The sequence below is a fragment of the Coloeus monedula genome, assembly GCF_965178545.1.
Source record: "Coloeus monedula genome assembly, chromosome: 19".
Classification (NCBI taxonomy): domain Eukaryota; kingdom Metazoa; phylum Chordata; class Aves; order Passeriformes; family Corvidae; genus Coloeus; species Coloeus monedula.
Window position 1 is genome coordinate 2,906,342 of NC_138799.1, and position 12,355 is coordinate 2,918,696.

General features: G+C 37.1%; 1 protein-coding gene across 3 annotated transcripts in view; it reads left to right on the plus strand.

The window, feature by feature from the left end:
- Window positions 1-12,355, plus strand: part of B3GNTL1 (UDP-GlcNAc:betaGal beta-1,3-N-acetylglucosaminyltransferase like 1) — a 104,475-nt gene that overhangs the window by 22,142 nt on the left and 69,978 nt on the right. For 2 of the 3 annotated variants that reach the window (XM_082293886.1, XM_082293888.1), the window contains exon 6: window positions 5,942-6,037. The exons of the other annotated variant lie outside the window; for it this stretch is intronic. In XM_082293886.1, the coding sequence (XP_082150012.1) occupies window positions 5,942-6,037 (96 nt within the window). The remainder of the gene's footprint in view (window positions 1-5,941; window positions 6,038-12,355) is intronic. 3 annotated transcript variants of the gene reach the window in all.

Here is a 12,355-nt window from a genome sequence, read left to right on the forward strand (position 1 = left end):
TTAAACTGCCATAAAGCATAACTACATAATGCTGAATATTACCTCTCTGTCCTCCATTTAAATTCCATTCTGCACCTCTATTTCATTTTCATCCTTCCTGTGTGCAACGAGGTTGTTGGTGATCTTCTCTCATTCTGTGTCTTTAATTCTGAAGTCCAGGTTTTACCATCTCCCCTTAAAAGCTTTGTCCTCTGGTTGTGGCATATAGCTTAGCAGCTTTTCCTTTGATAAGTGCTTTTATTTTGGACATGAAGTTGATTAAAGTCTTCTTTGTGTAGAACTTAAATAATCTTTTTTTTCTCCCCAGTTAATTTGCACAGCTCTCCCTCTGACTCCCTTACTCAGCACGTTTGAGACAGATCAGAGTGTGCTGCCCAGGCCTGTCCCAGCAAGCACTGCCTGTAGAGGTTAGCTTTCATACAAGAATTAATTCCTACAACAGCTATTGAAGAGACATTAATTGAGTACTGTCATGTCTTGAATGACAAATCAAATTTGTTTGCATAAACCTGTTAGCAGGAATTTGTTCCACTAAAGGGGATGAGTAGATCTGAAGAGGCTCTGGTCTGTCTTTGGTATAGACAGAAGGGAAAATGAGATTATATTCCATGCAGTTATTGATTGTTCAAGATCAGTTGATTTTTGATGTGGGGAAAAAAACATGTCCAGAGAAATATTTTCATGAACTAGTCTTAACTCTTCTGGTCAGCAGTATTTTTTTTATAGTCAGTTTCCTTTTACTGTTATCAAACTACAGAGTCTTTTACATTCTTCTCCAGCGTGTGGAAGATGTAACTCTGAATTAAGGCTATCCAATAAAGATACTTATAAAAACATTTTTAGTTTTCACTTCAGGAAATTGTCATTAGAGGCTTTAAAAAGTCATTTATAATATTTTAATAATCTTCTCTTGGTATGGAGGGCAGAAACTGAAGCAGCAGTTGTGTGAGGGTTTTGTTCTGAAGTGGTGACAGTGGAGAATGTTTAGAGGAAAAAATATGATTCCTTTTCTTTTTTTGCACTGAGGAATATGAAAATTCTTTCTTTGACAATGTGAGAGTATTATTCTTATATTTTCAGTAACTGGGCCTTGCCATGTATATCATCCAGATCTGCTGGAATTCAGCTGTGTCTTTGCTTTTTATTAGGCAGCTTCCTTACAGATTTTTTTCAATTTGGAATTTCTGAAAAAAACCGCAGAGGGTTTTCAAAGTCATGATGTCAGTCTGAGTCTGTTCTACATTTAATCAAATAGCCCAGATGGGAAACAGCCAAACTTACATGACTTTGTAATTAAATTTGTGTTTAAAATGGCCTCCACATGCCCATAACCCCATCAAACAATTGTGATTACTGGAGTCTGATATTCATGAAAGTCTGATTGTAATGTATTTCATTCATGTAAACATATTTCATTTTTAAAACTATGTCTGAAGCATAAAATGTTTGAAAATCAAGATTCCCTCCTCCTGCTGTTCAGACATTTTGCTGAGGTGGTAACTGTTACAATCCAATCACACTTTGTGGAGCTATAGACAAAAGAAATTGGTACCTCTTCAGTGATATTTACTTGAAGATTTTCCCAAAATGTCGTGCTCAAACTTCATGAATTCACATGTGTGACAACATCTTTTTAAATGTTCCTGTGTTGTGATGCTCACCTGGGCTCATTCTGATTACACCACCTTGACTTCTTGTTTTTCATATAAATTCACTAAAGAAAATTCAGGCTTCCTTGGTTTTTAATTACTCTCTTTTTATGTGCTGCAAATAAACAGTAACATCCTTTTGTGGACTTTGGACTTGAACTAGTGTCAAGTAGAATGTTCAACAGGTGTTCTATAAATACGGATTGCTCCAAGATAAGAACATCTGTGGAAATGGATATTCATCTGACCTAAAGGCTTCTTTGGGGAGTCAGCACTATCAACATATTTTATAATTTTTAAAACATGCCTTAAATACACTAGGGTGTGTTTTGTATATTTACACCTAATGCAAATTACCTCACAGGTGTCATGTTTTGAAGAACAGTTTCCTCCCTTGGAAATGATTGGGAGAGGAAACACATTTTACTACCTTCTTCCTGCAGTATATAATTTTGGAAAGATTTTAACCACATAAAAATATTTCTTTAGCTTCTTTTTCCTTACTTTATTTTTCCTTTTTGATTGTGTTAAATGATGATCACGAAATCTTTCTTAAAGGAAATTACTGCATCGAAATTACTACAATAAAAATAATTGAAGTAGGGTTTGGAGACAGCAGAGGTGACATCTACCTTTCCTTAACACAAAAGATGTGGTCTTGATTAACTAAAGCTGTTCCTAAACATTCAGGATAAGGTAAATAACCCTTATTAGCTTTTTAATTTAGGATTTTTCCATCTGTGGGCTCTCATGAAGAGGCATATTTGGGAAAAAGGTGTCGTGCCCTAAAGATAATCCTCCCTATTCTGCTTGTTATTTGGATAGTCTTTCTTTTCACAGAACACTATCTAGGATCAGATGTTATGATCTTTCTGATTAAAGCTTCACTAGGTACTTAATTACGTTCTCTTCAAGGAGGTTTCCATCATTCTGTCATATTTCTAAAATGAAACAGAACACTGCACGTTCTTCCTCAGAGTGCAGAATAAAGTTCTGTACTTTATATAACCTTTGAAAGTTGCATTTTTTTTGTACAGAAAAGCTGTGGAGTTTTTCATGCTAAAATGTGTATTTTTCTAATACCTATTTCAATAACAAAGTTTCTTAAAAGATGATACATTATAAGAAGAACTCCTGTGTATGTTTGCACATCCAGTGCCTACTGCCTTGTGGGGAGTTTGTGCTTTTGCCTGTCTTTGTTCATTTCCTCTTTTTATAAAAACAAGGATGGAAAATATTGGGATAAAATTGAAGACCAATTATTTTTTCATCCTCATTTCCTCTTTAGTACAAGGGGTGGGTTCTGACCTGTAGGCTGCCTCTTGAATAAGGAAGATTGTTTGTGGTAAAGGAAGTTGTAGTGATTAAAAAACTCAAAAACACCACATCTGCAGAAAGTGTATTGGTTTTAATTATTGCCAACTCATTTAAACTTTTTCCTCTCGCCCGCTTCCTTTTCCATTTAAATGTGCAAGGGGAAATGTAAAACCCAAAGTGATGAAAATAAGAAACATTTCTACCTGAATATTGCATTTCAAAACCACAAGTGAAAAGCTGGAGCAAGTTCTGGCATGTCAGTGCCTGGGTGTAGAGTGCTGGCGTTTGCCCATGACAGACATGGGACTGAAATACTCCTGTGTTTCAGTGGAGCAGTTTTGTACCTCACAGGACAGTGACTATAGGTGACTCTAAGCAGAATTTGGTAATTATGCAGTAATCCTGCCTCGGTCCTCTGAATGTGAGCATAACTCTGAATTTACTGAATGGGCTCGTTGGATTTTTATTTCACATATTGTGGCTAGCCCAGGGTACTGTGACCTGGAGAACCTCACTGTTATTTGTATTATTGATATTTGTATTATTGTTATTTGTACTATTTTAGTTGTATCACGATCATATTGTACTGGCTTTATAGCTCTCCAACTCCTGAAAATGTTTTCAATGCAGTGGCAATAAAGTGCATATCCACGACATTTATTCTGATAATCTTGTTTAGATACAATTCATTAACTCCACTCCTAGTTGTGTGGAGTGGATTTTAGAGAAGAGAGATTCAGGTGCCTAAACAGTGATGTGTAATCCAGAAAAGAGCTGTCAGGATCCAGTTTAATAGCACTTCTTCTGTCTGCCTTCACCTCTCCTTGTGTGTGTACAGATAATTCATCAAACCTGTTCAGTTTTCCCTTCAAGTGTGAGGAGTTGAGATTTGAACCAGTTGTTCTTTGGACTTCAGGGAATTACAGTCCTTTAGCTGAGCACCTGGATTCAACATTCACTTTAGTTTGCTGAAATTATCAACAGCATTTATGAAATTATCAGTCTAGTCAGAAATCAATATAAAACTGTGAAACTCTGTCCTCTGCTTCTAATTTAAATTTCAAGCTGCCTGGAAAGAGATGACTTCACTTACTACTTGGCTGTAATTGAAAACCAGGTTTTCAGAAAAACAAATTTGAAATTCTCCTTTTTAATCTCTCACCTTTTGAAAGCTTTTTGTATTCTGTATCTGTTCAGCTTCACTGTGACTCTTAAAATAAAGAAACTAAATTTCCATCTTGTGTTCTCATAGAATAGCTTGAGAGATAAAGTAAAGGTAATTTTTCCCTTTTACCTTTTATGCAGAATTTTGTAAAGTGTCTTTGTAAGTTAGAAAAACCTAGGATATGCAAGAGGATGCTAATGAGGGCTTGATATATGAATACTAGAAAGAGTTCTATTTTTAAACAAAAATCATCCTTGCAGCACAGGATAGACGTACATCTGACACAACCTTTGTCAGGTTTTTATCTCTGTGGTGTGCCCCCATTAAAAACATCCCTATGAACTCTTCTAACTGATATTCAGTTTTAAAGAATTTTAGATTAACCTTCTGAAAATATCTTAGTATTACTTAGCTGTAATATGAGGGCTCAGTTAGGATGAGGATTGGAGTTTTCCACAGTAATTTGTTGTTGTCATTGAGGAGACATTTTCTAGTTCAGAGACATTCTGGTTTATTCTTCTGGGATAAGCAAATAACATTTTCTTTTTTTTCCATGCTTGTTTTTTTGGTTATATTTAATCATACTCTACATGGTGATGTTTCATTGCCAGCAGTCCCCCAGCAAGATCTTCTCGTGGTGGTTTTGTTCCCACATCAAAAGTATTCGTAACTGCACATGCAGAACTCTGGCCTGACTCCTCACGTCTCTCTGGGGTTTAAAGCTCTGTAAACATAGATACCTGGAAGATTTATGAATGCTTAGGGAAAACAAACCAAGGAAATTTCCCACCTGTTCTTGAACAGAACTTGATTATTGGAAATTTGTGTTCAGAAGCACTAAAAACACTGTGGTGTTAGTTCTCAGTGGACAAACGCATCCTCAATAGGAAGAACCATCAAACTCAGGAAGAGAAATGGAGAGTTACAGTATGATGGGAGTGCAGTAGTTGGTATAAATCAGTATCAGCTTAATTTGCATGAATAATTAAGTCCTGTGGTACCCTGAAGGTTTCGTGTAGACTTCAGACTTTGGGAGGAGCAAACAGCAGAGTTCTGTCCAGTCACACTCCTGGGTTCTCCTCAGCTTTTTCCTTGTCTAATCAGAGATTTGTAAACAGTTTAGTGTTTCTATGAAACTTCATTAATATGTGTCTGTGCAGATACAGGTAACATGTAATCCTGTAATATGCTCTGATACATATTGGAAGCTGTTTCTGAACACCTACTGGCATAACAATACTAAAATTCATATTTAACCCGTACAGATACAGAACAGTTTTGGATAAGGAGCTGTTGCTCAAATGGTGCTTCAGTGAGCAAATCCAAATGAGGTGTCTACATTGTTCTGCCATGAACAAGACAAATCAGAATATGTGGGGGATTGTCCTTATTTTGTATTAACTAAAAGTAATGGGGTGTATTATAGGTTATGGCACTGTTGGTAGCATTGTCTGGTGTCAATTTCCAAGTTCCAATTTTCATTTGCTGAACTAACTTTTGGTTGAAATTTTGCATTTTAGATGTCTGCCTATGGAAAACTTCCTTTGAAAATTTCAACCAAAGTGGTTCATGAGGTTATTGGAAAGATACTCCTCAGTGTTTTCTAGAGACCTTTAGAGTCTGTAACTATTTAATATTTGAGCAGAGCAACTGTGCTGTATTATCTTATGAACATAGAAAGGGGCTAGTAAGGACTGCATAGATAATTCTTGGAGTTGCCATGTTTTGAATGTTTATTTCATGACACTGTTTTATTGCCACGTGGGTGTACAGCAGTTTAACCTAGGGGATTTATCTCATTTGGCTTTAGATTGTTGGTTGCCAAGTCAGAAGAGAGCCACTGGACTCTACTGAACGTTACACTCGCTGGATCAATAACCTAACCCAGGAACAGCTTCTTACCCAGGTATTTTGCTTTCAGCTGTGTCTGAAATTACAGCAGGAAAATAGAGCAAGAGGTTTCTTTGGATGGATTTTTTTCAGTCATAAGCAATACTTGATAGTTTATTAAGGTTATCAGATTCTCATATTTAAACAGAGTTTGTTGAAGAGAAGCCAAGGTTATGGTGTGGGTGATCATTACAGAACAGCGACTTCACACTGAGTGAGGATGAAGCTTTCAGGTTTGGATTGAGCCTTCCCTGCCTCACTGCTGCCTGTGGTTAACTATATATGCTTTCATGTTCTAAAATTAGGGTTTTCTTTTCAAAAAGTGTATTTATATACAAAAGGGGGGAAAACAAAACATCCTTCTTGAGGATGATTCTTCTCCCACCCAAAGTAGTGACCACTCCTGTATCTGTTTAAGTGTTCCTTAGGATCACTTTAAACCAGCAGTTCTTCAGGCATTAAACATTGGGCTCATTATATGTGTTTGTATGTGAGATGTGTCTTGTGCAACTGAAGATGACAGTTTTGGCATAAGGAACAGTTGTTTCATTAGGCAGGAGGCCAGTGCTGAACTAAAATAGAGACTAAAAGAGACTTTGGCAAAAACAAGTTAAGCTGTGGAAGAAATCAATCCAGCTTGTGGAGGAATGTTGTACAGAATATAAGAAATCTAATGGATGGTTAGCAGAAAACATCCCAGCAGGCTTTTAGATCCAAGTATTTGGGCTTGGGTTTTGGGATGCTAGGTTAGGAAGACATTTGGTTTTCATTTCCCTGGATTTAAGTGGTTGAAAAGATTAACATATCCTTATTTGTTAGGCTTCATTATAAACTGTGTTGTGTTCCCTGTTACCTTAACTCCAAAAACCTCCTCACAGGCCCTGCTATGGTCATTGTAACACAAGGAGTAATCCACAGACCTTGTTTTAAAATCACCAGTGGTATTACAGGTCCCTGTAATTCACCAAGGGAAAGTAATTACAGGAAAAGTTACCCATGGAATATTTGGATTTCCCTGTGAGTGTGGCATTAGAAAAAATACAGATTTAAATGGGTATATTTATCTGATGACAGCATCTGGATCACTGGGTTGGTGAAGAGAAGGAAAAACTTGAGGATGTAAAAGCTTGTCCTACACAATCTGAAGTATTTTATCTAAATGGCCACTGGATCTTCAATGAATTAAGTGGAAAATAAAGCAAATATCCTGATTTTGAGATGATGCAAAAAAAAAACCCCTCATTTTAAATAAGATGGGAATCTATGTGTTCTGGAAGAGATGATTTAATATAGTGTTTCTGACAGTAGGATGCAAATCTGATGACCTGGGAAGTCCCTTGCAATCTTACGTGCTACAAATACCTGTTAAAGCCTTAATAAATGCATTATTTTTACATATAATTTAGAGTCACACATTTTAGAGGTAGATTAACAATTTTGGATGATACATTGGGTTTGGAACTAGCAGAACTTGTGGTACTTACCCATGAGTTTATTAACAAGATGAGATTTATAGATTCACACTATTTATGTGTTCCTCATTATTTTTTCGTTTATTTTGTTCTCCACCAAGCTTAATGCAGAAACAGAAGGTCCTCAAGGACAGTAGATTGCTGAGAATTCTGTGAAAGTCTGAAGTTTTGGGGAAATTGTGCTGCACCAGCTGCAACTCGTATGTTGTTAAGCACCACAGAATCCCCTTGGAGGGAGATTTTAGGTGCCCAATCATCAGATGAGCTTTAGCTGTGACTCCAGCCTGGGGCAGCTTGGCTTTTCCAGCTTTGGAGCTAAAATTCTACTTGGTTTCCAGAGCATGTGAGCACGTGGCACTTCTCCTGCTTTGGTATCCGTTCTTCTGATTAGAAATTCAGGTAGAGGGATAATTATTTTGCTTTTTCTTACTTTAAAAAGTATGGGGTGGAGGAGGAATTGGGAGTAAAAGCTGTACTGTAATAATCAGGGTATGAATCAATTATCTAAGGTTAGGCCTGATTTGTCCCAGTCATCTACTCTGATAGATCATATGCTTTATTTTGGGTGTATTTTTTAAACTATTTTCACTACATAAACCCCAAAAATCTATAATGATGGACCTGTGGTAATGGATTTGTAGAATCTCTGGGAGGAAAAGTCCTTCAGGGAATTCAGGAAAATTTGCTTTAATTTACAGCACATTAATCTGCAGCAGATTCCTGTAGTGAAAGCATGTTCAGCTTTTTTTAGCTGTCTCTGTATTCAGTGCCCAGCTCTTTCCAGTCACTTCTGCTGCATTTCTACACCATGCACATGCAGATTATTTGTGCTGGAAATTGGGAAACCAAGCAATCAACTGAAAAAGGAAAAAGAGCCAACTGTCAAGACCATGTCATCCCCTATCATAAGGTTTATGTTATTGATCAAATAATATCCTGTGGCACTGGATTGCTCTCCTGGGCAGTGCCCAAAGGCAGGTTTGGGAGTGGAGGTTGGTTGCAGATGTTTTGGGAGGTGCCTTGAGACACCTCTGTGCTGGATGCTGGGTTTAAACTGCTTGAGTCAATAGCAGCTTTTTGGATCAAATGTCCATCCCCAGTCCTCACGCTGAGAAGATCATTCAATACAAAATGCTGCCAGCATTTTAACTTTTCCCTTAGCCCTGGCCTCTTGATGCTTACTCATCCGTTAAATGTTTCTCTAAACAATTATACTGTAACATTCCAAAGATACTTTATGGTATGCGTGAAATTTCAGAATATACACCCCAGAGAGTGTGGTGGGAGTGAGAGAGTACAAAGAGAGCATGATGATGAAAAAACCTACTTTTAAAAAGATCAATATTTGCTTCTTCAGTGTTATCTTCTGTATAAATGACAGGTGATTAAACCCCACTTTTGTGGGTATACTGATATAAACCTTAAATATATGTGTTCTGGAAGACTTGCTCTTTCTGGCCAAGAGTAAAAAAACAAATAAAAATGGATAATTGTAACTGTTCAGTAAGTGCAGATTGCACTGACAGGTACATGGAGAAAATCAGCAAACAAATTAAGAGAACTGACTGCTTTGATGTTGAAGTAAGTGGAAAAAAATGTAGATTAAAACTAATCCAAGGGGATATCCGAGTCCAAATTGTGCTTGTAAATGTGATTGAGGTTTGATCGTGCTGCCCTTCTTTTACACTGGAAATGTTTACTGGGCTGTGTAAATGAAAAGATCTGAATGGTTTTAAGGCTGGATTAATTGCACAAATATTTATACAAGTCATTTTTAAGGACTGTTGCTGACTGTAAGTAAAAGCTGAGTTCCTGTCCACATCTGTTAAATCACTGCTTTAGGTTAGTTTAGTCTCTCAGCCTGTTAAGTATTCTGTTCAGCCTGAAGCACAGTTCCATCTACCATTTTTTCCTCCTCGAAGACAAGACATTTCCGTGCCTTCACGTGGTTGTTCACTTAGGAAGCAGGCAGCAAACTTAGAGTGACTCGTGAGGAGACTCCTGCCAAAAGGAAGGGCCTGTGGATGATAAGGCTGGATTGTCCTAATGTAGATAAAGAACTGTCTGAAGAAGCCCCAGTGATTCTGGATGACTGTGTCTGTATGACTTCCTGATACACGCTGGACTTTGCAGGTTATCTTGGAGCTGTTGGTGTTGGATAAATCTGGAAATTGTCACAGGTGATTTGTAGCTCTTAGCAATAATCTCTGCCAACCACCTGACAGAAGAGCAATAATTAACATTTTTCATAGCACACACTCTGTGCTCTAATAGGTGCCTGTTACATTTCACTGATATCTTTAGAAGTTGTGCTTTTCTACTTACTAAGTCTTCCTGTATTAGAGTTTAATTAATATTTGATAAAGATTCATGCTCCAAATCAGCATTTACTACAGATGCTCATTTGGAAATAGATCCAGCATTGTGGTGCAGTCAGAGCGTGTAGCTTGGTTTTAAGGCAAGAAGGACCTGACAGCATGGCTGGACCTTTTCCATAAATTCAGTGCACTCAATATTGCATTATCATCATGTGTCTCAACAGGGAACTTCTTAGTGGTCAAAAGCTGGTAGGAGTAGATTGCAAGCAGGATGAATTTTCCAGGTGGGCCACAGATTGAATATCTCTGGCTTAGAGAAGCTGTTTTGTCTACCTGCAGACAGAAAATTCTGCGTTATTAGTGCTTGGGTTGGCTGTCTGTATGTCACAAGTGAAATAATAATCAAGGCAGCAATCTGAAAGGGGATGTATGCAATGCCTGCTCTCTGGTTTTGTTAGTAAAGGCAAAAACTGGCCAGAGGGAGAGGCTTTCTTACTTAAGAATGAATAAAACATGAAAAGGCTGATTGAAATCCCCTCCAGCCTCTCCCTCCCTCCCCCCTATCTTTGCCACTATTAATGGCTCACTTGTGTTTGTTGTCTTTCAATAAAAAGATACTCAACACTTTCTTGGGATTTTTTTGATCTCCATTTCCTCTTCCTTGACCCATGTTATCTAAAAATGTGGCATTAATAGTGAGGTCCTGATGCTTTTCTACTGAGTGAAGAAGCCAAAGTAACTGGTTCTTACAGCAGATCCTAGCAGTTTGTATGGGATTGAGCCTGTACCATATAAGAAAAAACAACTGGCTGCTTCCTTTTGTGGTTGGTTGATCCTCGTTCTCCTCTGGAGGAGAATGAACCAAAGTTTCACAAGCTTGACAGTGTTTATATTTACATGTGAAAATACATGTCAAAGGGTTCATGGAATTCTAGAAAGTTTAATGAGAAGTGGCTTAGCCACATCTGTGAACTCAGAGCACAATTAGAATTTCCCAGTGAGGCTTTATGAAAAGGCAGCTCAGGGTCACATATTTTGAACTTAGAAACAGGTTTGCTGGAATTCTGAAATGTATGCAGCTTGTGCTTTGTGTGTGTGCAGTTTTGCATGAGTTTAAAGGTGTCCCATAGGGGAAGGAGTGTTAAATTTTTCCTCTTCATATCTTGTTGGATAATTTGCATGATTAAACAAGGCTGGAATGTGGCTCATAATACATGGTAATGTTTAAATGGAACAGAAATATTGTAATATAGTATAAAAGGGACTTGTGATGACAATAAGTTTGACTTTATTCCAAAATGTTCTTGATGAATGCAGCATTACAGCATGACAGATTCTTGTATGGCAGAAAAAGCCTGATATGATTTTGATGGACATAGAAATGAAACTGGTAGAAACCAGCTATTTCTGATGTGAGCTATGATTTGTTCCAGCTGATGGTATTTTCTTGTATTTTTAGTAATTAATCATACCCATAAGGAATGCAACAGATTTGCATCCTAAACACCCTTTTTTTTGAGACATTTGACATAGGAGATGGACAGGTAATGCCAAGTGTAGAGGAAAACTGTCAAGGATTAAATTTTTAGAAATGCGTAATTGGCTTTCCAAGTTATTATTGCCATTTATGGCTCCTCAATACTCTTGAAAATTACTTTGAAAAATAGGGCAAGATGTTAAAATAAATTGAAGACTCAGTTGTTAATGCAGAGCTGCAGTTGAGGACATGGATGGAACCAACTAGTAACTTCCAGTTTCTGAGTGCTCCACTTAACTCTTGTTTGATCTTCCATATTTATCCTGCTGATGTGCTTGTGCTGACTTCCAAATAAACAGCCCTTAAGCTTCGCTTTAGGCTTTTATATATTGACTTTTATAGCTTCAGGAACTGTACTTTTGCCTCTTTTTGAGGGACAAAATCCAGTCTTTATTTTAAAATAATAGGATATTGAAGTAGCCCTGACTTTTTTTTTTTCTTTCAAAACAAAAAGCCCACTCCAAATACACATTTCCAATTCAGTGAAGTTTATTTTTCAGCTGGTTGTCCATATGTGAGAGCACAGAGCTGATACACCCTTCGCTTCTGTAATTTGCTTTCTTTGAATTTGAAGATCAGAGTGCTGATTCCACAAAAGGGGGGAAATATTTTTACTGTGGCTTCTAGTGCAATAAAAATTATGGATTTCAAACATTTTATCTGCAATGCAGCTCCCTCTTGTAGCCTTATACATAGGAAAAACATTTCTTTGTCTTTTGCAACTGGGCTCTGAACAGTTTTTCACTGTTTTAAAAATTGTGTATGAGCATGAGTTAAGCACATTCTATTTGATCTGTCACACTCAAGATTTTGTTCCTTAATAGTTTTTTATACTGACTTCGCTGTGCCAAGTTTGACATTTGTCTCTATAGTAGTTGTTGCCTTTCTGTTTTTTTAACTACTTAAGGAAGCAGAGTTTTAAAATATTTACATCCACCATATCCTCTCATAAGTATTAACAATATATGTTATACTGTTATGTTTGAATTTATAGTTTTCCTTTCTGT